The sequence below is a fragment of the Sus scrofa genome, chromosome 1 (assembly GCF_054392235.1).
Source record: "Sus scrofa isolate SSC_HxYL_T2T_F1_AM1 chromosome 1, Sscrofa_HxYL_maternal_Yorkshire_Landrace_v2.0, whole genome shotgun sequence".
Taxonomy (NCBI): Eukaryota; Metazoa; Chordata; class Mammalia; order Artiodactyla; family Suidae; genus Sus; species Sus scrofa.
Window position 1 is genome coordinate 26,192,657 of NC_139383.1, and position 25,203 is coordinate 26,217,859.

General features: G+C 42.0%; 1 protein-coding gene across 13 annotated transcripts in view; it reads right to left on the bottom strand.

The window, feature by feature from the left end:
* ARFGEF3 (ARFGEF family member 3) overlaps positions 1–25,203 on the bottom strand; it is a 186,356-nt gene that overhangs the window by 84,920 nt on the left and 76,233 nt on the right. For 7 of the 13 annotated variants that reach the window (XR_014845343.1, XR_014845341.1, XR_014845342.1 and 4 more), the window contains 5 exons: positions 19,465–19,587; positions 15,703–15,745; positions 12,904–12,982; positions 5,063–5,167; positions 3,865–4,198 (listed from right to left, as the gene is read on the bottom strand). Coding sequence is in view for 10 of the 13 variants with exons in the window: in XM_021087436.2 (XP_020943095.1) it covers positions 3,865–4,198; positions 5,063–5,167; positions 12,904–12,982; positions 15,703–15,745; positions 19,465–19,587 (684 nt within the window). In the remaining 3 variants the exon portion in view is untranslated. Of the gene's footprint in view, positions 1–3,864; positions 4,199–5,062; positions 5,168–12,903; positions 12,983–15,702; positions 15,746–15,867; positions 19,164–19,464; positions 19,588–25,203 lie in introns of those variants that run through there. The other 6 variants (XM_085024869.1, XM_021087441.2, XM_085024884.1 and 3 more) reach the window with 2 other exon arrangements.

Sequence of the window (25,203 nt, forward strand, 5' to 3'; positions counted from 1 at the left end):
CCGCCTGCCAGACCTGCATCCAAGTGAAGTGGCCAGGCCTCTGGGCCTCTAGCTGTCCTATCTCTTTTTCAAGGGATAGGTGCATTTTAGGGGCAAAGGAGTGGGAAATCTCACTTTCTCTTGGAATCCCATTACATCCTCTAATCCAGTTTCACTAATAATAAATTAGAAGACATTTTAATTTCCACATTAATCTTGTATTTATTTCTCAAGTGCTTCAGAATCTGGAGGGAAAAGCGATTGAGTGATTAGGCTTCTGAAGAACTCTTAATAAGTACTTGAAAAAAAGCAAGAACTGTTTAACCACAGCTTCTTTCGTTGGGAATGAGGGATGTGGTATTAGTGGCGAGAGTGGCACGGGTCTAATAAGGACTAGGACTTCCTTCTAAAGCCCAATTGTGGAGGAGAGAAAAAAGGCAAGGTGTACTTTGTGATTATGGAATGGGAAGTGGAAGCAGAAAAGAAATGTACTTTGAAGAACAAAATGTCCTGCTTTGATTAATAGGCACACAGCACACAGGGCAGAGTGACAAATGAACAGGGAAATAACCCACCAAGCATTCAAACTCCAAAAGGGTAAACAAACATCCTGGGGTGCCCAGTGGTTTTCTTTGTGTGCATAAGCCCTACACATTCTGGTTTCTAGGTTACCAACCTTCCCAAATTATTGACGTTGCCACAGTAAGTAGAGGCGATGCTTTGAGAACCAAGTGGCCCATGAGAGTGGGCTGTGCTCTGTGGGGCAGCACAGCCTGGACATGCTACTCAGCACTGATGTCAATTCCAGGCTCGCCCTGCAAACTGATCTTGGGAAGCTAGCAAATCTATGAAAAAGGGGAAAACACGACTGATTTCCTTTGCAATACTAAGGACATTGAGACCTACATATCCTGTAGGCAAAGTATTTACTTAGCATTCAGGCATCAAGTGGCTCTACCCGTGGGCAGGAACCATGCCAGTGCCTGCCAACTCTGAGGGGGAAAGAAAGATGCCACTGCTTACAAAATATGTTGGAAGACATGCTGTCCTCAGGCTTATCTGTCACTCAAATCAATGTGTTAAACACTTATTCTGATTCAAGTACTATAGTATTAGACACCAGGGGAAATACACAAAAACAAGGTATACAAAAATAAGGTGACAAGAAGCTTGCTCCACATGGCACCATGAAACAATCAGTGTGGTGAGACATACAGTCAATTATAATCAATGGCTAAATGGTGGGATGGGATTGAAGAGCAAAATCAGTGCTCTGAGAAAGCAGAGCCATGAAGGAGGAGGATTTTGACAGCAAAGGCAGCTGTACTTAGAACATCTGGGTTCATGTCTTAGTCACACTGCTCACAATGACTGTGGGCAAGTAAACCACTCCTTATGGAGCCTTAGTGTCCCATCTGGAAAACGGGTAAACTCCTTTTTCTTCCTCAAGGAGTTTGGAAATAAGCTAATATAAAGTGCCAGCAGTGTCGGTCTAGCCTCTTGTGATCACTTAACTCTGTTAACTGGAAGTGGCCGATGGGAATCAGACAAGGGGGTAAGAACAGAGGCAGGAAAGTAGACACTGAACACAGCAGGGTCAGTGAGATGGAATGAGGGTGTATCCTGGGAAATGATGGGAAATGGGAATGATGACAGAAGGGTCTAGAAACTGGGAAGAATATTTCAGCCTTGATGGGAGAGGCAACAGGAGCCATTAGAGAGCGGAAACATGAACAGTGGCAGTTTATGAACGTAAGTGCAGGAAAATAAGAGGAAGAAAAAAGACAGGCAAGAGACAAGGAGACCAGCTCAAATGGTGCACTGCTCCAGGCAGGAAGAAGTGAGGATCAGCTATTCGCTCCCTCTGTCTTCCTTCCCCTTCCTTAGAGTAGCAGGAAGTGCACCAAGTATTTATCTATTGCTTTATATGCACAAAGTACTTATTCAAACTTTATTGCATTTTGAAGTGGCAATCTTCGGAATATTGTTATTATGTTATGATGAGAAAATCCTAAATTCAGAGTTAGATGAAAGGGGAAGCTGAACCAGTGCTAGGAAAGAAGATGCTAGAATCATCTATATTCGCAATACGGAAGTCAAGTCCAGTGCTAAGTGTGGGTAGGCAAAGACGATGGGCTTACGGTGGGGGTTTACATCCCTTTCTTTGTGACCCTGGGCAAATCACGTGACCCCTTGAAGTCGCAGCCTCTTTGCTGGAGGGAAAACTTTCACTTGGCATCATGTTTCCATGGGCAGGGACACCTAGTGGAATGAAATTCTGGGTCCTTTCCCCTATCCTTCACTTCTCTCCAGTGGAGGGAGACTGGCTGATCTAACTGGTGAATGTAGGAGCCAGAGATGAGCATTCCAGTGGCCCCTTCCACCCTCCTCTTCCTAGAGGTGGCTTATTCAGAGAAAGCTCATTCTGGCTCCTCCAGGCTGCAAACTTTAAAGGGGCAGGCCCTGGGGTGGGGGGAGCACGGTTGTCTGGGGGGCTCTGCTCTCTGGCGGCGGGGCCGTCTGGGTGGTGCTGAAGTAGCTTCACGCACCTCCAAAGCTGTATTGTGTTCTGGGAGTTCCTGTTGGGGCGCAGTGGTTAACGAATCCAACTAGGAACAATGAGGTTGCGGGTTTGATCCCTGCCCTTGCTCAGTGGGTTAACGATCCGGCGTTGCCGTGAGCTGTGGTGTAGGTTGCAGACATGGCTCGGATCCCTCGCTGCTGTGGCTCTAGCATAGGCCAGTGGCTTCAGCTCCAATTAGACCCCTAGCCTGGGAACTTCCATATGCCGAGGGAGCGGCCCAAGAAATGGCAAAAAGACAAAACAAAACAAAAAGCTGTATTGTGTTCAGCAACCTAGCAGTGATTAGATAGTAAAACTGCCCCTTTGATCTCCACTGCCTGATGCTCTGATGGGGAGAAGTAACATTCCTCATTGGTGAAGGTTTATATATAACCTCATGAAGTTATTATGAATATGAAAGATAATATATGTGAAATGCCTAGCATTGAGTAGATAAGACAAAATGGTAATTATTATTGTGGGCTCAAAGATATTTTTAATCAGCAATTACATCGGATGGTTTCTTCATTTCTAGAAGTGCTGGGGGGTCAGAACCTGCCCTTATTGATTACAGTCAAACCTCATGGAAACGTCAACAAGCAATTCAAATTAAGCTTTTTAGAAACTGGCAAGTAGCAAATACTGCTTAAAATAAATGAGTCCTCAGAAAGAGAGTTTTGTTAGTCTGATTTTTTGGTGTTAGGTACCCAAGGCCAATGTGATTTAACCTTCAGGAACAAGGTCATAGATATGAATACGTTGATCACTTTCCTTTCTGGTTGAGAAGGAAGCAGAGGAATCCTTATTTGAAACATCTTCAAAATCACCCCAATTCCTCCTCAAAATCATGAAGTAGCATACTGGGATGGATGGACAACCTTTGTCTCAGACATACGGGAGAAATGAGGCACAAGAAGGAATGGGGCAGTGGGATTCCTTTTAGCAATGAGATCAGTAAAGCTTTTTGTTGGATAATGCACGGCCCGAGCGTAAAATCATTTTGAAGTCCAATTTTAGCCAAGGTGAATAAACAAATATATCTGCACAGACAGGACCTGAGGGACCAGGATGAAAGCTCAGAGGCATGTAGCTGAAATTATCAGATGGCTTTGTTTCAATGAGCACTTATCAACCTGCCCCCCCCCCCCCCTTGCCCAGCTCCCAACATACAGCCCCTGATGCTAAAGATGCTGCCTATTCATGAATCCCACATGGTGGCAATGAAGTTCCAGCAGGCCCCTGGAAAACAGTTTCTAAGTTCTTCCTGTGTGCAAGACACTTGCCCAGCCCCCCTGGAAAAGCCAGTGGCAGTGCCTCCCTACCTCTTTCATTACTTTGATGGCTTCCACCCGGTGCTGGGCTGGGGGGTAAAGCAGCACACGGTGATAGAGGGACTGCAGCACCGGCTTCATGGAGTCCACCGACCCCACCAGCCGCACCAGCTCAGCTGCGATGTAATAGATAGTCCGAGCCACCGGCCCACTCAGGGCTGGTGCCGTGGAGGAGCAGCCTGAGCCCCGGCCATGGTCGGAGATCCCGGGGGACGCAGAGTCCGACTCCACACTGGTACTTGTGCCACTGCTGTGAGCCGAGGTGATGGTTTTGTCATGAATCGGATTCCCCAGGATCACAATCAGAGCAGGGCAAAGGTTTTTCCTGAGAAGAGATGAGAGGAAAAATAAGTTTCACTATAAGCCAATCAATAAAATACTAATAATGTCCAGAGGGTAAATACCAGGTGCCAGAAAAATGACAAGTAAGAGCTGGGCTCCTTACTGCTCCTCCTCCTGGCTACCTTCTGCCCAGTGTTCATGTCTCTTCATCACTCCTGGGGATATCAACAGGATTATTTTCCTCGTAACTCAAGCTGGGGTTAACTAAATAAAATATCAAGAGAAGTCTTAGAAGTTATCTTATGGGAAGAAAATGAACTCATAATCCTATAAAGTTTCATTTTGCTATAAATAACAGAAGTATTTATACTCCTCATTTGAGAAGTTAATTTAAAATTCTGACATATATCATACTGATACGGCATATGACTTCTCCCTGTTGCTAAGCCCAGGAACCCAGAGCCGCTAGCTGACTGCCTAAGGGTCCTGTCATTTGCGTGAATCTCTGACTGGGACTGAGAGACTAGTATTCAGGTTGAATGGACAAAGTGGCAGTGGCAGGCTGAGAATAAGGTTCAGTTTTGGCAAAGGTCAACTGCCTCCCCTGTGCTCTCTGGTGCCTTTAGAACAGAGGCTCTCATGATCCCATGATGTCAACAAAATGCAAGGGGGCCTTGGGAGGTACAGTTTGTTACAATGATTATCTGGCTCCTCTCCACACTTTGGTGTGGTGCATATAATAAGCAAAGCATTTACCTTACTTCCCTCTAATACATTTACTCACAGATGAAATGACCAGCGGGTCATGGATGTCTTGGGAAGGGACTCTAGACTTAGCTGGAAGGAGCAAGCCCAGCCACCGAGTTGGTGTCGGGGGAATGGGGTCCGCCACCGGAGGCGCGCTCACCAGATGAGGTCCGTGAAGCCTCTGTGCAGCTGCATGGCGGCGGAGGAGCTGCTGAGCACAGACAGCACGCACTCCAGGTACAGAAGCTGCAGCTGCTGGCTGTCACTGCAGAGGGGCGGAACCAAGGCACAAATGCACACCGAGTCAAGGTAAAATTAAAGAGCTGACATGTAGAAAACACTAGGGAAAATGTTAAGCATCACCAAAGCAGTTTGTTTTATTTTTAGGGAGGACTGACTCGTGCCCTCCCCTCCAATTCACATGTTGAAGCCCTCACCCCTGGTACCTTATATGTGGTCTTACTGGGAGGTGGGGTTTTTACATAAGTAACCAAATTAAAGTGAAGTCACTCGGTGGATCCTAATCCAGTAGGACTGGTATCCTGATAAAACAGGGAAACTCGGACCCAGAGATGCATATGGAGTGAAGACACGTGAAGGGCCATGGGGAGAGGATGGCCGTCTATCAGCTGCGGAGAAAGCCCTGGAGCAGATGCTGCCCTCCTGGCCTGAGAAGGAGCAGCTTTGCTGACAGCATGGTCTGCAGACTCCAGATCAGTGAGACAACACACTTCTGTTGTTTAAGCCTCTCAGTTCGTGGTACTTTGTCATGGCAGCCCAAGCAAACTCATACAGTTAGGGTGACTTTTCTGTAATAGACTTTTCTTTTCAAAACAGTTTTAGATTCACTGAAAAACTGAGCATGGTATGGAATGGATGATATTTTACCCCCCAAGCACATGTTTATCCTGTTACTGACATCTTACCATTAACGAACAAACTGAAAACTGTCATCAATGAACAACTACTGGTATACTGTAAAGTCCACAGCTTTTCCCAGAGATATTAATTTCTAATATATTTGGTCAAAATTTTTCAAGAGACTATTGACCATGCTATCTTTTAGAGGATTGATGCTTTACTAACTTAAATTTGGCTTTTCTTCTTTATTTTTTGAGAGCAACATGGTTTTTCAATGGACAAATTATTTTTCTCATAATTAATATTATGGGGTCCCTCAATAAAACCAGATTTTAAAAAACCTGATGACTTTATGGGATGCACACTTTTAAACCTGGATTAAGTTTTCTGCCTAATCCACCATAAATTATTATTATTATTATTATTATTTGTATTTTAAGGGCCACACCCATGGCATATGGAGGTTCCCAGGCTAGGGGTCCAGTTGGAGGTGTAGTCTCTGGCCTACAGCACAGCCACAACAATGCGAGATCCGAGCTGTTTCTGCGACTTACACCACAGCTCACAGCAATGCAGGATCCTTAACCTACTCAGTGAGGCCAGGGATCGAACCTGCCTCCTCATGGATGCTTGCCAGATTCATTTCCACTGAGCCACGATGGGAATTCCCCCCCTTTTTTTTTTTTTTAAATCAGGACGTATTAAAATCCAGGTGGGTGGTCTTTCTGACCAATCACTTGACTTATTATTAAATAATTATTAAATGCCCTTTGTTAAAAGATGTTTATCTTTCAAACTGCCAGTCGAACATCCCAAAACTAAAATAGCTATAGACAATAAAGAGTCTCAACTTCTGAAATCACTGGAAATAAACCCAGAGAAAAGAGACAAGCTGTCAAGGCTCCTACGAGTACATAGCAGCAAAGCATGCTGAGGCAACACGGCCACCCCAAGGCATCAGACTCGATGACAGAGAGAATATATTGCCAAGGAAACTGGCCTGAGAAGTCTCCTTGGAGACTGAATATGGCAGATTTCTGTGGGCTGCTGTAGTCTGGAAAAATGAGTGCCCCTGGTCTGGCGTGAGTCATGTCATTAGAAAGCTGTTTGAAATGTAAGCACCCTCCACCCATGCCCCTCACTAGATGCACACATGTGTGTGCCTGGTGTGTATATCTTCTATTTGCCTGACTGTAGACAAACACATCTATGGGATGTACAGGGCAGAAAAGAACCTAGCAGCCAATCAGCTCTTTCAAAACACACGAGGGAAAATCTGCCCACTTAGGAGGCTGGTGAGTCATTTTGCCTAGACTTTTGTTTGAGCATTTCATGGCTGGCAGGTTGAGGACCTACTAGTCTCACACTCTGCTCATCTCTGGATTTCCCCCCAGACTCTTAATTCACAGAGAACAACTCTTGTGGGTGGCCAGGGTGCACCTGGCCAGGGTGCTGTAAGATGGCACGTCCTTGCTCTCTGGAGTCCTTTCAACTTTGTTTTGTTTCAACTGTACTGACTTTCCCCCTTAGATACAGATTCACATTTAGTTAGAAAGAGGAGAGAGGGAGTTAATTGCACAGGGGGTGGAATGTAATTAGAACACACAATATGGGAGTTCCCATCGTGGCGCAGTGGTTGGTGAATCCGACTGGGAACCATGAGGTTGCGGGTTCGGTCCCTGCCCTTGCTCAGTGGGTTAACGATCCGGCGTTGCCGTGAGCTGTGGTGTAGGTTGCAGACGAGGCTTGGATCCTGCGTTGCTGTGGCTCTGGCGTAGGCTGGTGGCTACAGCTCTGATTCAACCCCTAGCCTGGGAACCTCCATATGCCGCGGGAGCGGCCCAAGAAATAGCAAAAAAAAAAAAAAAAAAAAAAAAAAAAAAAGACAGAATACACAATATGAATGCTCAGCCTTGCCTTAGTAATTCCAAGATGCATCAGTACAGATTCGTCTCTGACATTCTGCACTGGGAAGAGAAGAAAGTGGGGAGAAGGTGGCAGGAGACCAATAGGGAGAGAATGATAAATATCTTCCCAAGCCCAATTACGCTTCCAAAAATTCTTGGATTTAAACAGCATCATATAACTCAACTTGCCTAACATAGACTTCTATTAATACCACATCTCCAAGGCATGTGAGTTAATCTGCATACCTGAATGCATTTTCTGAATTTGCCCAAAAGCCTGAACATGTTATGAGTACATGCCTCTATGGAGCTAAAGCTCTATGAGGTATGTGGGCGCTGATTTTAGAACCGACTGTTGAGAGGAATTAAAGACCATAGTGTGATTTCAGAGTAAGAACCTATTCGGAATGTAGGAGAGGTGTCAAGCTGAGCCAATAGAAATAAAAGGAGTTAAGGGAGTAAAATCAGAAGAAACTATACAGAAGTGAAAATGTAACAAGGAAATTAACAGAACCACCAGAGTGAGAGCAGCTAAAGACATGGCATCATCTGACCAGACAGACTTAAAGACTCCCAGTGAAGCTGCACTAAGCCTTTTGCACCCCAGCTTCCACGGCAATAGAACCCCCATCTTAGGACAGTGGGATCAGGATGGGGCAGGACATAACCAAAGTAAACAGTCTCTAGAGGTAGTATTGTGACAGGGAAACTGCACTGAAAAACCAAGCAAGACTATGAGAATCCTATAAAAATCATTTAGCTCTATAACAATATGCTTAAAGGCATCTTTGATCCAATGTCCAAGGAGAAACACTAGAAAACCATATTGTGTCACATGAATTATTTTTTTTTCCATTTAAAGCCTATCCCTGAATCATATGGTTCAGAATGTTTTCATTTTTTTCAGTGATTGATAGAAATGTATGACCTTTAATTTCTTTTTTCTTTTCTTCCATTTTTTTTTTTTTTTTTTTTGGGCCAGATATGTTGCAGAGGGAAGTTCCCAGGCTAGGGGTCGAATAGGAGCTACAGCTGCCAGCCACAGCCACACCAGATCGAAGCTGTGTCCACAACCTATACTGCAGCTTGCTGCAATGCTGGACCCTTAACCCACTGAAGGAGGCCAGGGATCAAACCCCCATCCCCATGGATACCTAGTTCAGTTCGTTACCACTGAGCCACAATGGGAATTGTGATGTATATGCACACATATATGCACTTGTGATGTACATTTGTGCAATGTATATTTTCCTAGAAATCTGTGGTCAAATTTCTGTTGTAAAAAATTCAGGGTTCCTAAACGCAATCATGAACTAGAATTAGCAATGATAATTCTGAAAGCAAACAATTTTAAAGCTCATGTTTATCTCAACTATTTATTGTGTGCTGTGCAGTAAAAAAAATTCCACTTATACCAGTACTTCCCAGAAGATAGCAATACAAGTATCTTTAGTAGTAATTACACAATAGGAGTCCTGTCTTGGAGCAGCAGAAACGAATCTGACTATGAGGTTGTGGGTTCGATCCCTGGCCTCACTCAGTGAGTTAAGGATCCAGCGTTGCCATGAGCTGTGGTGTAGGTCGCAGATATAGCTCGGATCTGGTGTTGCTGTGGCTGTGGTATAGGCCCAGCAGCTGTGGCTCGAATTGGACCCCTAGCCTGGGAACCTCCACATGCCGTGGGAATGGCCCTAAAAAGACAAAAGACATTATTATTATTATTATTATTATTATTATTATTATTATTACACAACAGGCCTAACTTTGGACTGTTAAAGGTAAACCAGGACATACGGTTGCCTCATAGATAGAAGTCCCTGTAGCTGATGTTAGAGTCATCCAGGTTTTAAAGAAGCAGGAACTTGAAACCCAGATGCCAGGCAGGCCCATATTGGACTTTGCTAAAGACTCTTTCTGAACCAGTGAACAATGGTCTCATTTACAGATCTACAGACTCATTCTAACTTACCCTGATGGCTATTTAGAAGTTATCAATGGCATAATTATCATAAGCCATTACTAGCACTTTTCTAGCACTTAAAAATTTTAGAGTTTTCCTTTAGCAAACCACTTAGAAAGAAAAAGTTTAGCTTATTTGTTTTCTCTTGCCAGTACAGTAATGAACATATTTTTCAAAGTTTTGGTGGTCTTTGTTTTATTCCCTGGCAATGCTAAGACCTGAGTGGGGTGGGTCAAGAAGCAGCTTTTTTTTTTTTTTTTTTTAAGGGCCGCATGCAAGTTTCAAGGCTAGGGGTTGAATTGGAGCTATAGCTGCCAGCCTACCCCACAGCCACAGCAATGTCAGATTCAAGCTGCATCTTCGACCTACACCACAGCTCACTGCAACACCAGATCCTTAACCTGCTGAGCAAGGCTCAGAGATTGAATCCAAGTCCTCATGGATACTAGCTGGGTTTGTTACTGCTGAGCCATGATGGGAACTCCAGAAGCAGCATCTTTGACAGCTAAGAACTGCCTCACTGCTACCAGACAGCTAGGTGTTCCCCTGGGGACTATAAATAATTGTATGGAATGTTAACATCCAACGAGGACTCTCCACAATGGTGATGGAATAAGGGAGTTCCCATTGTGGTGCAGCGGAAATGAATCTGACTAGAAATCATGAGGTTGCAGGTTCGATCCCTGGCCTCGCTCAGTAGGTTAAGGATCCAACATTGCTGTGTGTAGGTCGCAGACGCAGCTTGGATCTGGTGTTGCTGAGGCTGTCAGGTAGGCTGGCAGCTGTAGCTCCAATTCGATCCATAGCCTGGGAACCTCTATATGCCGCAGATGTGGCCCTAAACATACAAAAAGACAAAAAAATTAAAAAAAAATAAACTTCTAAAAAAGAAATGGTGATGGAACAAGATGAAAGCCAATCTACAACCATACCTGAACAGAGACTTTAAAACAATTCTGTATAATTTCAAAAATGACCAAATATTATTCTCCCCTCTAAGTGACTCCTGCTGCTTCTCCAGTGACAACTCTGGCTCCCCTCTGGTCCTCTCGTTGGCTAGATAAAAACTAAGATGCTCAGTGCTATAATTTCCCCCCCTCTTTCTAACAGTACCCAATCTTTGAACAGAACCCCAAATTCCTTTAACCCGTCCCCCAAATTACCCAACTCAGGTTCAAACATCATAACAATTCCTCTTAATATCCAACTTTCACTAAATGCCCTTTGGTCCCTTGCTGGACCATGTCAATAAACCTAGTTATGCTAACCTCAGATGTTCCTGGTGACCTCAGTGGCTGGGCACTGAGAGCCTTTTAGGTAAATTTTCTAATTCTATTCTTGCAAAAAGCCTAACATATTTTATGTTACTAATATTATATATTACTATTATAACAATTATAATGCAAAGTAATAATATACTAATATTATACTGATTAAGCATATTAATATTAAAATTATATTACTATTAAATATACTGATATGCCTAATTATTATGATTATTATAACATACATTATTAATATGAAATCATATAACATGATAATAATAATTAACTAAAGGATACATACGCCTAGGGTGGTTGAGATCTTTGCCCAAAGTCGTAAGCTACTAAGTGGCAGAACAGGGATTTTTAACTCAAGTAATCTAACAAAGATAATGCAGTTGAGCCAATGGTTTTAAATTATGATTGTATCTTAGGAGAAAACAAGCTGATGAGCAACATATTCCACCTCTGATTTAACAGCTGGCTCTGTCACGATGGAGAGGACCTGGGCGCGGGTGGGAGGAGTTAGCCCTAGAAGAGATATAAACCCGGGATGGACCGAGTGAATATATAACCTATTCCAGCCTGGACATTGTTGAGAGCGAAGGAGGGTGATTATAATCATACACAACAGGCATAACCTGGGACTGTACCAAGGAAATCAAGAAGCAGGGGGTCCCTGTAGATGGGAGTCACCACAGTTAGTGTTAGAGCCCTCGGGTTAGGATAATCTGAGTCCCAGCCCTACCTGCTCCATCAGTCCATGGTCAGGAAGAAGGGGACCTGAGCAGAGCACAGGCGTGGCCAGGCACGTTCCACGAACGCTCCACTCCCCCCGCCCTGCCCCACTGCACCGTAATGCCCAGACCTGCATGAAGGTTCTAGGGTACAAGAAACTTGACAGTAGGGTGTGGACGAAGTTAAACGTATTTCTTTTTGGTTTCTACCATTGATATTTTAAATTGGTCTCTAAAATATTTAAAGTGCCTGATATAAACTGAGCTTAGTTTGTTCGAAATATGCAGGTGACACAGAGGAATGATAGATAAATCAATATAGAGACTATTTGGCAACAACTTAAAAGTAATTCTAAGCCTAGCTTAAAAAATCCTGAATTTATGAAAAAAAAAATGACAAAAGCAAACTTTTATAGTGTTTCTAGAAAAGTGTGAAAGCTTATTCACGTCCGCAAACTGGAATGCTGTGCCCATCTCATAAATGTACATAAAATGCCACAAGCAGAATTTTTCTGGATAATCAGAAGTTGTCGTTACAGTAAACAGTAGTTTATGTCTTTCCCAACTCAAAGGGCACTTCAGAATCCTGCTGTGTTGTAGAATTTTGCAGTTAACTATATGTAGCTGGTAGAGACTTTTTATTTCATCTTAGAAAACCTGGCTTTCTTATGCTTTGGCTTTACTATAGATACATGTCATCAACTTACTGCACCAAGAGCTGAGCTGTGGACATGACAGATGAACTACTACTACTGATTAAACTGACATGCAAATAAACAACAAGTATGGAAAAGTCAGAGCAACGCATTCTTTTTAAAGATAGGTGTGTGAGCTCACAGGCTCAGGAGATAAGATGAAACAGAGAAAGACAACACAGTCCAAGGTCTCCAGTTGACAGAAGAGGAAGGTGCGACTGTTCAGTGAGAAGACTCATTGGGAGTCCCACACCTGGGACATGCCAGGTGAGGACCAGCCCTCACATCAACTTGGCTAACATTCTTTTTACTCATCTCCATGCTTAAGGGATTAACTCTTCTTCGCAAAGTACTATTTTCCTGTTTTTTCATCAGAAAATTAGATCCGTAATCATATTTGGTAACATAGGCTTGTCCAAAATCACTGAATGTATTTCTCAGAAATGGCAGGTGAGTACCAATGGGGGTGTGGGGGGGAACCATCCTCCCTGTACGCTGTAATTTTAAGTGATGCTGTGGACAAGTTACTTCGGAAATAGGCCATTAGCGAATAAGAGCACCGATGTTGAGGGCACTTACTTGATAGACGCTTGGAGCTTCTCACACAGAACAGTGAGCACAGAGACAAGGTCATCACAGAGGGACTCAACTGTTGACCCTGCAAACAGAGGAGGTTACAGGTATTAGACACTGGTGGGGGGGCACCACGGTTTCCTCGACAGTCCTTCCCATCTTCTGCTTTTGATACTTCCAGGACTGCAAAGATGATTTTCAGAGGCTGAGGCTTCCGTAGGCCACCAAAAGGGTCACAGAAGTGAACTGAATGTAATCACCCCTTTCCAAAATAAAACACTCAAAAGATAGTCCAGAAAGGAAATAATAGACTATTTATTATAAATAAAATCCATTCCCACTTAACCAAAAAAGACTTGGTTAGTTTAAGAAACTATACAATTGATAACAATTTTCTCCATATTTAAGCCAGTAGATGATTCATATCTCCCCTATTCTGACCTCTTGAATTTCTGGGTCTTCTGAGCAGACTTGAGTTGTATCCCAGAGAGACAGAACACAGCAACATGGAAGCAAGATGGGCTTTTCAAACTAAGAAACTAGGAAAAGGGTGCAAAATAACTTAGTCACCATCTTCACCTGTTTTAGCTATTTGTCCAGCATCCTAAGGGTACATCATCTTTGTTGATAAAGGAGCAATAACCAACATCAGGAAAAAAAAAAAATTTCCCTCCAGGCATGTTCATGTCTGGAATCTAACACCAAAGCTCCCACAGAAGCACTGAAGTGTACTGGGAAAAGGCTGAAATGTGGAATCTGGGGAAGTCATGGTCCACAGCCTGCTGACTGCATGAGCGTGGGTGGGTAAGCTCATTTTCCCTTCGGCAAGATGGGATAGATAAGAACAAAGTTCCAGATCTGTTGGGCCAAGGGAAGTCACGAGTGGAAGCACTTGCTTCTTTAAAAATAAAAACCTATGAAGATCCATGCAAATGTGGCCATGTATTTGATGAATGTGTAATGAATGAGTGAATGACCACCAGGTCAAAGAAGATGGAGCAAAAATGGCAAGAGTGTAAGAAGGAAAATAAAAATCAAATTGGAAGAGGACAGGAGAGCAAGAAATAGCTGATTCTCAGAATTTAAGATTTTAAATGCAAGAAATACATTGAGAAATGATCAAGTAAAATGATAAAAGACAGTTTAGGAGTTCCCGTCGTGGCACAGTGGTTAATGAATCTGACTAGGAACCATGAAGTTGCGGGTTCGGTCCCTGCCCTTGCTCAGTGGGTTAACGATCCGGCATTGCCGTGAGCTGTGGTGTAGGTTGCAGACGCAGCTCGGATCCCGCGTTGCTGTGGCTCTGGCGTAGGCCGGTGGCTACAGCTCCGATTCCACCCCTAGCCTGGGAACCTCCATATGCCGCGGGAGCGGCCCAAGAAATAGCAACAACAACAACAACAACAACAACAACAACAACAAAAAAAGACAGTTTAAATAAAACCCATAAGTAGTTCTGAAACTCAAAGTTTGGGTTAATTTCAAATGAGCCCATCAATTTTTTACTGATATAGTTTTTAAAGATGCATCCTTAATCAAGAGGATTTTGACCTCCTTTTTAGTTTATAAAAACATCCTGTATTAAAATGAAGATATTATGGGACTTGTAAAAGCCAAAAGAGGAAAAAACAGGTGGAAAATCTTGGAACATACCATTGAGAGCTTCAAAAGGTGAAAAGATGCTTCAGTACTTGCAGCCCAAGAACACAGCAAGATGTGATTAAAACACTGCGCTCGAGCCAGGCTTTAGAAAATGACTTAAAGCATCACTCTTCCTCATTTCTTTAACTTTTTTTTCTAATTCTGTCTGTTCGGCTACCTCTTCCTCTCCCTTTCATTCCTTCTCTTTCATTTTCTCTCTACCCGCCTCCATCTCCCCATGGATTAACTGGCAAAAATATGAAAGAAAAGCAGATTTTCCTTAACATTTAAAAAAGTGACTGGGGAGTTCCCGTCATGGCGCAGTGGAAATGAATCCGACTAGGAACCATGAGGTTGTGGGTTCGATCCCTGGCCTTGCTCAGTGCATTAAGGATCCGGCATTGCTGTAGCTGTGGTGTAGGCCAGCAGCAACAGCTCCTATCAGACCCCTAGCCTGGGAACCTCCATATCCCTCGGGTGTGGCCCTAAAAAGACAAAAGACAAAAGACAATAAATAAATAAATAAATAAGTGACTGAATAAAATCTGAAAACTTGTATTGCAATTTTTCATCAGATGATTTGATTTTTTCATCTCTCTTTCAGAAAACAATACCATCGGACATTTTTAAGAAATCAAAATATTTGTCCATTATACGTGGATCTCTATTTTTTCCTTTCCGTTGGGTCAGAACAAAATCCTTACCTTGATTTCATCCGCTACTTAAACTGGGCTGTCTGTCCTTCCACAGGATCCCCTGTGCAATGACTCATTTTTCATATCAAAAAATCGGTATTTCACAAACATACTTCAGGTGCCATTGCACTTTATACCAAGCAGCTTTCTGCAGTTCTCTATTCCAGCTCTCACTTGAACAATTAATAAACCTGACTTCCTGAAGAGCAGAGTAACTACAAAACCCAGCCCAATAGGCAGGTGTGTGAAGAGTTAATTTCCCTGGCAGAGTTGGAACAGGGATAGGTATGGATGGCATAGTGTAGGAACAGACGGAAACAATGGCTGACTAGAGCTAAGCAGAACCTCCAAGGAGAACAGTGAACCAACCCGAGAGCTTTGACTCAGCTTTACATCCGCGCACCAAACACACAGCAGGCGTACTTCCACCTGCTTGTTAAGCTGAACATGCAAAAATCAAATCCAGTACCTTGACTCCTGAATTCCTGTGGGATGTCCGGGTTTTCAATTATCTGGTAAGGGAGACACACGCAGGACCATTAGGAGATTCAGGCAAGAAATACCCTTACTCTTAAACAATGGCAAGTTCTAGGAAACAAATATCATCTGAGAGCTCTGGGCTCTGCTAACTTACCAGGCACACCCTCCAGCTCTTGACAGCAGTCCATTACTCATGGTACTCAAGAAAAGGCTATGAGGTCTGGAAGTGCCGTTTATCGGTTCCAAAAATAATCCATTCAAGAGTCCACCACCCCCTGGAAATTTAAGCCCCATGGTGCACTTGAGCCTTCCTTCCTGGGGCAATACCTGCCTAAACAGGTGTGTTCTCTGTGCACCAAGAACAATTTGTTCCAAGGTCACAGACTGCACGTTTTTGAGAAGGATCAGGTTCCTGGACATACGGGTCCAAGGTGTTTGCTGGTCAGATGCATATTAACTTCCGACTATCTGACCAGACTAGCCTCTCTAGGCTGTTGCTAGGTAGATCCAGAACTATGAGGGTAGAGACAGAACCTTGAGGGAAAGGAGAACAGGAAGGAAAAGACATTTACTAGTAGGAAGGCTTACTCCCCGCTGCAGGGAGAATTCAGTGACTACTGAGCTGAGAAGGAAGGTGGCCTCTGAGCACTGGGAGATAAGAAAAGGGCATTTTCACGTCAATTACCAGACATATAAATCACGCGTTGGTGATAATTTAAAAAAACTTGTTACAGGCACATATTTCTACTAGTCTCTGTTCATAAATTTGCAAGCTCAGCAGCTTCCATGGCATTTTTGAGAACTGCTCTGTCAGTGCCTGGAGCTCAGCACATGGCTAAATATTAAGTACAGAACAGTATTTTCTGGAGGAAATACATCTGAATCATTTTTAAGGACAGAAGAACTACTACTACCTACTCCCCGAGTACTTACATGTGGCATTTTTTTCTTTTTAAAAATAGTAACAACAATCTGACAATGACTTTTGTCTGTTTAAACAATTCAATAATAAAGTTTGGTAATAACTCAGGATTTTTGAGGCCACAAAATCAAACTGCACAATCTATCCTGGGAGTTGGGGGTGGGGGTGGGGCTAGACATCAGGTTGAACATAACATTTCATGCTAATGCTTTTGGCATTCTAGATTTATTTTCTTTCCATTGTATTTACGACTTGCTAAATCTGAGATGCTTCAGGATGTCTTTCCAGTGATGCTAAGCACTATCCACACCTTCCCCAGATAATGCTATGTGTCTCATGGGAGAACAGACAGCCTGCCTCTTTAGAGAGAGCCTCACCATTCCTAGGGACCATTCCTCTTTAATACCTTTAATAAATAACTATTCTTTATTCTTAGGTGGCAAAACGTATGTCTCCCTTTAGCAGACATCACCCCTGCTTCAAATGTTAGCATCCTGAGAATCCTGTTTTTCTGGGACACAAAAACATCTCCTGGGACCTCATGAGTAAAAGAAAGGAAATTAACAGGAAACACTAATTTTCCTTCTAATTTGGGATCTTGCCTCCGGTTGGGGTGAGTCCAGATGGTCAGTGATGAGCAGGACCAGAAGGCTGATCAGCCATACAGTGCACAGGTCAGAGGCAGATAACCCTCCAGCTTTATTCAGACCTCAACAAATAATACCATTACCATTCTTACAGAAGGGCAAGAGGAACTAAAAAGCTGAGTCACATTACTTAAAATCTAGAACTCTCCTATTTAAAAATTTTAAAATGTATTAAATAATTAACTGCAATCATTTTGAAACTACAAAATTTCCACAAATGCTTCATCTCAGAACTTTATTGTCAATATCGTATTTCCCATCATGATGCCATTCTGCAAGGCTGAATTATGATTGCATATTTTAACATAAGGATTTTCAACCTCTTAGGTTTATTTCCATTCAAAACATTTTTTTCCCCTACTAGTGGTCTCTTTTTTAAAGATCTGATTTTCTTTTAAACTAATGTTCCCAGTCCACCATATTCAAAAGCCTAGTAAAAATGGAATCATTTTCAATAAAAAGCTAATGAAATGAAAATATCTCAAGTTAAAGCATTTTTAAAAATAGAACTGGGCTGTAGACATACGAAAAACCCAAAAGAAAATCAATATTTGTTTCTTCACATTAGTGCTGTTTTTATCAACACAGTCGACATATTAATAACCTGGACTGGGAGTCAGTAAGGAGACTAGGGGTTTCGTTCTGACTCTTTCATTGATAAACTCATTAATTTTAGATTTCCATTTTACCTCTTTGGGCTTCATCTTCCCCATCTGTTTTTATGAGGAATAAAAGAGCCTGACTAGATAATCTCTAAGGTTCCACTCAACTGTGGGATTTTCTAAAAATTAGAAAATAGCTGAAGTTAAAAATGGGAAATAATTGAAGTTCAAAAAAAAGAAATGTTAAACATGAACTCAATTTCTGTAAAAATTAATTTCTGAGATATTTGGATTGCAATTGAGACTTCCTATTCTGAAAAAAAAAAAACCAAAACTAATACAGTGTCCATTTCAGAATACCCACATATTTTAAAAGAATTTTAAAATGGATTATTAGAGAGGCAGATTTAAAATAAAAATTTTTTTTTTGGAAGTTCCCGTTGTGGCTCAGTGGTAACAAGACCATTATCCATGAGGATGTGGGTTCAATCCCTGGCCTTGCTCAGTGGGTTAAGGATCCGGCATTGCTGTGAGCTGTGGTATAGGTCGCAGATGCAGCTGGGATTCCAAGTTGCTGTGGCTGTGGCCAGCAGCTGTAGGTTTGATTCAACCCCTAGCCTGGGAACCTCCATATGTTGCGAATGTGACCCTAAAAAGCAAAAATAAAATAACATTTTTGAAAGGAATCATCTCCTCATTCACATTCCCAAAAGATATTATATACAGGAAGCTGATTACATTTACATTTTCCCCAGGAAGGCTCATTTTAAACAATCTATTCCAGTTTTGAGCCAAAAGCGCCAAGTGGGCTTTGATGACAGAGAGGAGACAAATTCAGCTTTCCCCTGATGGCACCAGCAGGTGAAGGGGACCTCCTGCCACAGCCTTTCATTTCACAGAAAGAAACACATACACCAAACCTCAAAGTGTGTAGTTGACTGCTAGAAATTGTTCTTAATTTCAAATTATTAATATGGTAATATTTTTACAGAAAATATTTCAGTCTGAGAAGTTTTCAAAAAAATGATTTTAAAAGAATAGTGAATTTTAAAATAATTATTGAAAAATGACAGAAACCGGAGTTCCCATCATGGCGCAGCAGAAATGAATCCGACTAAGAACCATGAGGTTGCAGGTTCCGATTCCTGGCCTCGATTTAGTGCGTTAAGGATCTGGCGTTGCCATGAGCTGTGGTGTAGGTCGAAGATGCAGCTCGGATTTGGCATTGCTGTGGCTCTGGTGTAGGCTGGTGGATACAGCTCCGATTAGACCCCTAGCCTGGGAACCTCCATATGCTGCGAGTGCAGCTCTAAAAAGACAAAAGAAAAAAGAAAAATGACAGAAACCATAAGGAAAAATAACTCTCCAAGACTGGGAGTACAACAGGCAGAAATACATTTAAAGAGCGTAATTTATATAAGTAAATACTCTTCTAAACCAAGCCAGCCCTTCCTAATGTTTTGGTAGGAAGCAGCCCTGGCCAGGGAGGGGAGAGCACACAGGATGTGGGACACTCCGCATACAGTCACAGGTAGTCACTGGCAAGACCAGGATGAATGTATGGGTACTGGGAGGCTCACCGTATTCTCCTGCCTCTGTCGTAACTGTAAAGTCAAGTCACTCAGCATCTGACTGAGAGTTGCCCGCACAGCAGTGTTTATACTACGCTGGTGACAGCTACATATGTATGTTTCAATGCACACCTAGTAAAGAAATAAGATAGCAACATACACGCTCTGTAGATATCAGTTCATTACCAACACGCTTTAGAATTAATCAGAGAGGATGTTAAATCGTTTCCAACAGAAAGTCAGCCTGATTTAGGACTAGTTATCCATGAGTCCTATTAAATATTTTAAAATCCCTACTATGTATTTGCTTTTAATCATATAGGACAAGTAGTATTTCCCTTAAGATTCTCACTCTTAGAAGCTTATTATTCTGAGAATCACAGAAGAAAACAAATATTTTTAGATATGACAAATAATTCTATCTAGAACAAACTCAAGTGGCTGGTAAGTAATGAGGAAAAGTTCTCTTCATGCAAAACAGGAATGGAATTTATCACCTCCCGAGTAATGAAGTATGGAGAAAGGATTATTAAAACACTTTCTCCTATTCTATAAACAAGTTTGACCTTGGATTAACTCTCTAGCTGTGTTCTTCTGAAAACATGATAAAAGCGTAGGACACGTCAGCTATGTTACCAGGCAGCCTAGTTTAGGATAAAAATATCTCCCAATTACTAAGCTGCATTCAGAATTAGAATTCAGAAAACTGTGATCAAACTATACAAACCTGGCAAGAAGTTTCCTTGAGTGACTGACACTTGTCATTGATCACATCCTCTGAGGGAACTGCCAGCTCAGCTCATGGGATTGTTAGAGAATATTGGTTCCTACACAGTTGAAACTTGGGGATCCCCAAGGTGACTCTGGACCCGTAGAGGTGGCACGCATCTTTTTGCTCCTAAGCTGCTATTTGAGAGCTAGAGACTGGCCTCTGGAGTGCAGCAAGGACTCCTGTGAAAGATAAATGCTCTGTTCCCTCTCCTCCACCCTGCTAAGTGGACATAATGCCAGACGTGGCCTATTTGGATCTTGCGAGTCTGTCTAGTTGAGCATGGAAAACCCCAGTCTGAGGGAAAAAAGAAATCCCTCATATGATGATGACGTCACATGTCATGACTTTTCAGATTTTATTACTTCTAATTCTTTGGAAGCTAAAGGGATGAGCATAAGAATAAACACGTGCTTTAAATCTGCCCACTTTTTCCTCTCCACAAGGTATGCTATCCTTTCCATTTTCCAGGCTTATTTAGTCCCACAAAAAGAAAAAAAAAGGGATTAATGTACCTAAACTACTTTTCTAAGAATAACTCCAAGACTATCTACAATGAAAATACAAGATTCTCACCTAAATGAACACATTTAATTTGATGACTGATAACTAAGACGGGAGAGAATCTCAATGTTAACCTTTGCTGCTGCTACTGCTTAAGCGAGACCTTTCTGCCAGGCCTCATTACGATAACCTTTTCGGTGACATTAACAGGCTAAATAATTTCTAATGGTCTAATTTATCTCCTATTGAATGCTTAATATTTCAAATGAGCATTGAAAACTCAAAAATATATTTGGAAGTTGGCTTAGATTAATTCATTATTTAAAAAAAGGAGCAAAAAAAAAAATAGGAGTAAGTTCCAAAATATTTATTTTTCAAACTACCATTTAGGGCATGTCAGTTTTAAATTCATCTTCTCAAACAATCATGGAATATAATGTCCTTAACAGTACACTTTATACATACTTAGGAAAAAGGGTGTTTTAACCCTGCAAGGCTTTTAATTTTGCATACAATGAAACAGTTTAAAAACTGTGAATATAAAAAAAAAAAAGGGGGGGGGGAGTTCCTGTCGTGGCGCAGTGGTTAACGAATCCCACTAGGAACCATGAGGTTGCGGATTCAGTCCCTGCCCTTGCTCGGTGGGTTAACGATCCGGCATTGCAGTGAGCTGTGGTGTAGGTTGCAGACGCGGCTCAGATCCCGCGTTGCTGTGGCTCTGGCGTAGGCCGGCGGCTACAGCTCCGATTAGACTCCCAGCCTGGGAACCTCCATATGCCGTGGGAGCAGCCCAAGAAATAGCAAAAAGACAAAAACAAACAAACAAAAAACTGCGAAAATAATCTGAGTTTGATGTTCCACTTCGATGCAACCAAATTCTTCAGTGTGAATTAGGACCACTTGTATTACTTATACCTTAAGATCTAATGGTTTTCCTTAAATCTTATACTCTCCCAAGAAATTTTTATAACTGGCTGATCTTTAAGACCGCTAAGCTCTGACATTATAAATTTAAGGGGGAATTTTAAGCCTTAGAAGCATTAAAAATGAAAAAGTAGCTATTTTGAGAGCTGAATTACACACTTAACAGAAACATGTATTGAGAGCCATATACAGGCTCCCTTAAAAATTCTACCAGTCACTTAAGATCCAAGAAAGAAAGCACACATGAAGAACTGGATTTGAAGCAATACAAACAGTGCTGTAAACAGATGAACTCTGCAAATACCAATGCATTTCTTGGAATTCTAATGTCACCACCATTTTTTTAAATTACCCAATGAATTGTTCTACACTTATAGTTGTACAACAATCATCACAACCCAATTTTATAGCATTTCCATCCCAAGTCACCACCATTTTTAATGTTGAGTTTTATACTAAAAGTATAAAACTGCAAATGACTGATTAAAAGAGATATTTTATGAAGGGAAAAGGCAGGTGAGTTTGGCCTGCTTTAAAAAACGGCTTAGGAATTCCCGTTGTGAGTCAGCGGGTTAAGAACCCAACGAGTATCCATGAGGATGCAGGTTCAATCCCTGGCCTTGCTCATTGGGTTGAGGATCCGGTGCTGCCGCAAGCTGTGGTGCAGGTCACAGATGCAGCTTGGCTCTGGCATTACTGTGGCTGTGCTGCAGGCTGGCAGCTATAGCTCCGATTCAATCCCTAGCCTAGGAACTTCCATATGCAGCACGTATGGACCGAAAAAGACAAAAAAAACAAACAAACAAACAAACAAAAAAAACAAAAAACAAAACCCCAAAAAACCAAACCAAACCAAAACAAAAAACAAAAAAAAACCATGCATCTGATAATATCGCTCTCTTTAGGTAGCCAGAAAGAAATTATCAGCTATCCTGATGTTTTCTAAAGAAAAATTTCTTATACTTGCTATACTAATAATAAATTGCTATATCAGTAAGGTTTGCAGAACTAGGATTTCCATGATAAGCCTGACCACTGTAACTCAAGGCCAGTGATTTCTCCCATTGTGAATGTCTGTCTTCCTCTACCCTGGCCAGTGCTGAGATGAGCACAAAGACTCAGAGAACCTCAGAGAACACCAGGTCCAAAAGTCAGGCTGAGTTTCCGGGAAAGGGGCTCATCAATTTGTTCTTTTCGTACTTCCAATATCAATTCCACCTCCCCATGCCCTTTGCTTTCATGGTGCAGAAGAACTCTTAAAAAGCCTCAGTTGGGCACCTCTGCCGGAGGCTCAAAGGGCAAGTCAAATACCTTATGAAAAGCCACAGGCCCCTGATCTCCAGGGAACGCACGAAGACACAGGGCAGTGAGGAGGTGCCTGAGAACATTGTGAGCATTTCATGCATTTGTGGACATCCAGCTTTACAGCATGCTAGACACAACTGAGGGCAGAAACATACATTGTTAATGAAGCAAAACAAACCCCAAGAGCAGAAGGAAAAAGAACAAGATAACGCAAGTCTGCAAGCCAGTACATAAGCAATGCAAGTTTTATATAGCACCAAGTCTGTAGACTGATAAATAACAGTACCTGGTTACAACCATGGTGGAATCACTACTATTAAATTATAGTAGAATGTAGCAGATATTCAATACATATTGTCCAAAGTGATAATAAATTTTCAAGAAGCTACTGCAGTGCAAGTTTGCTTAACTTTGTAAAGTACGTAAAACCTTCACTTTGTTGAACTGTGCATTTACCTTCTCTTTCCTATCTGAATGCTGTTAGTGGCACAGCTTTGCTAAAACAGTGTGTGGTATGGACTAATGATCCTATACAAAGAGAAGAGCTAGTGGGTTTCCAATTGGAAAAATTTTATGGAGATGACAATTTATGGTGAAAAAAATAGAGAGGATCAGAGAGTAAGAAAGCTGCAAGAAAGCAGAAAAGTCTCATATATGGAAGATGATGAATGCTTAGTGATCACATTAGAACCAAAGGAAATTCTGATTATCGCTTTAAATCTAAACTTTATGTCAAATCACAAAGACAGCTCAGTGGCTCAGCTGTTCCCAGGTGAACAGCAGTAACAGGTGGGTATGCAACAGGAGGCACTTGCTGATGTAAACACCCGGGCACACCCACACATACATCCAGAGTGAACTGAAGCTGTTTTACTATTCCTAAGAAATATCTGTATAAGTAATTACCATGTTTGGGTAGGGAAATTTGTTGGTTTCCTTTTGGATCTCAACGTACAAGGAAATTCTTAAAGTGCCCAGGCAGCCACAGAAAACTGATTGTGACTTTCCTCTTCCTCTTCCGTGTTCTTCTTGGCTTCAGCTGGCATATTAAAGGGCTTAAAGCACCTCAGTCCCTTGGTTCCTACACCTTCTCAGGCAGAGCCTTCTGCTTGGTATACAGAACTCTAGCCTCTGCCCAATGAACAAGCCCAAAATGAAGCAGAAAGATCTCTGCATTGCTCACTGTGCCTTATTCTCAGTAAGTTCTTCAAGAGCTATGCACATCAGAGGTTAAAGGAAAGTGGTGAATTTCTTGCAGAGGACTGGTTTGCTCAAAGCCCATCCCAAGAGCAGTCAAACCAGAGTGAGTAAAGAGACAGGCCCACGAGGAAGGAACGAAAGAGTTTCTGGAAAGAAAAGTGGAGAAGCTCCTTGGAATGGGATTTCCACAGCTCCAGTAACCTCGGCTGGTCTTAAGGCATGGGCTAGCTCACTTGGCTGGTTCTCTTGCCCCTAGGTGGGCTATCCTTTCCCCTCATCACCTCTTAAAGAAAACATGATAAATAAGATGCTTCTAAGATGAATGGACCAAGTCATCTGTGTACTTTTCTTCTAGATTATATCTGCTCTTTCATTGTAAACTATTTTATTTGAGCTATGGCTCAGGAAAAATGCTAACATATTAGAATTTTTTAAAAAAGCATCCCTGAATATTTCAAGATGAGTCCAATTAAAAAATAATTTAGTTGACAACTAGAACCACTGAAACAGAATCTTTGGCCGCAGGTCTTGAGCCTCAGTGTTTTTAAGCTCCTGGAGTAACAAGTGGGACTATTGACTGCTAAATTCCATATCCTCTGATGGTAGCATAATGTTTGGAAAAGATAAACCTGAGTATCGATACGTAAAGATACCCAAGAAAGTGGCATATGCCTAATGGTCAAGTAAATCTATGGTCACAAAAAAAGTAAAATGCATCAGTACTTGTGCTTCACATGTAAAAGCACTATGCAGGCATTCCCTAACTAAATGCCTGGTAAAGGTCCAAGGTGGATAAGAATCCCAAGAATTTCTGTCAGTTGCTATGTTAATATGGCAAGATTCAATTGACATTTTCTAAGAGTGAGAGTAGCCAGGAAGCAATATATAGAGAGGTTAAGAGCACATATTTGAAATACAGAAAGCCAAGACTTGAGTAACTAAAAAAGTATTTTTTCTATAAGTAGAAAAAAACAAGCCCAGATGGCAGTGGGAACAGCTGTCCTGCTGAGTTGCTTATAAAGGAAGCATGTGGTGAGGTGGGTGCA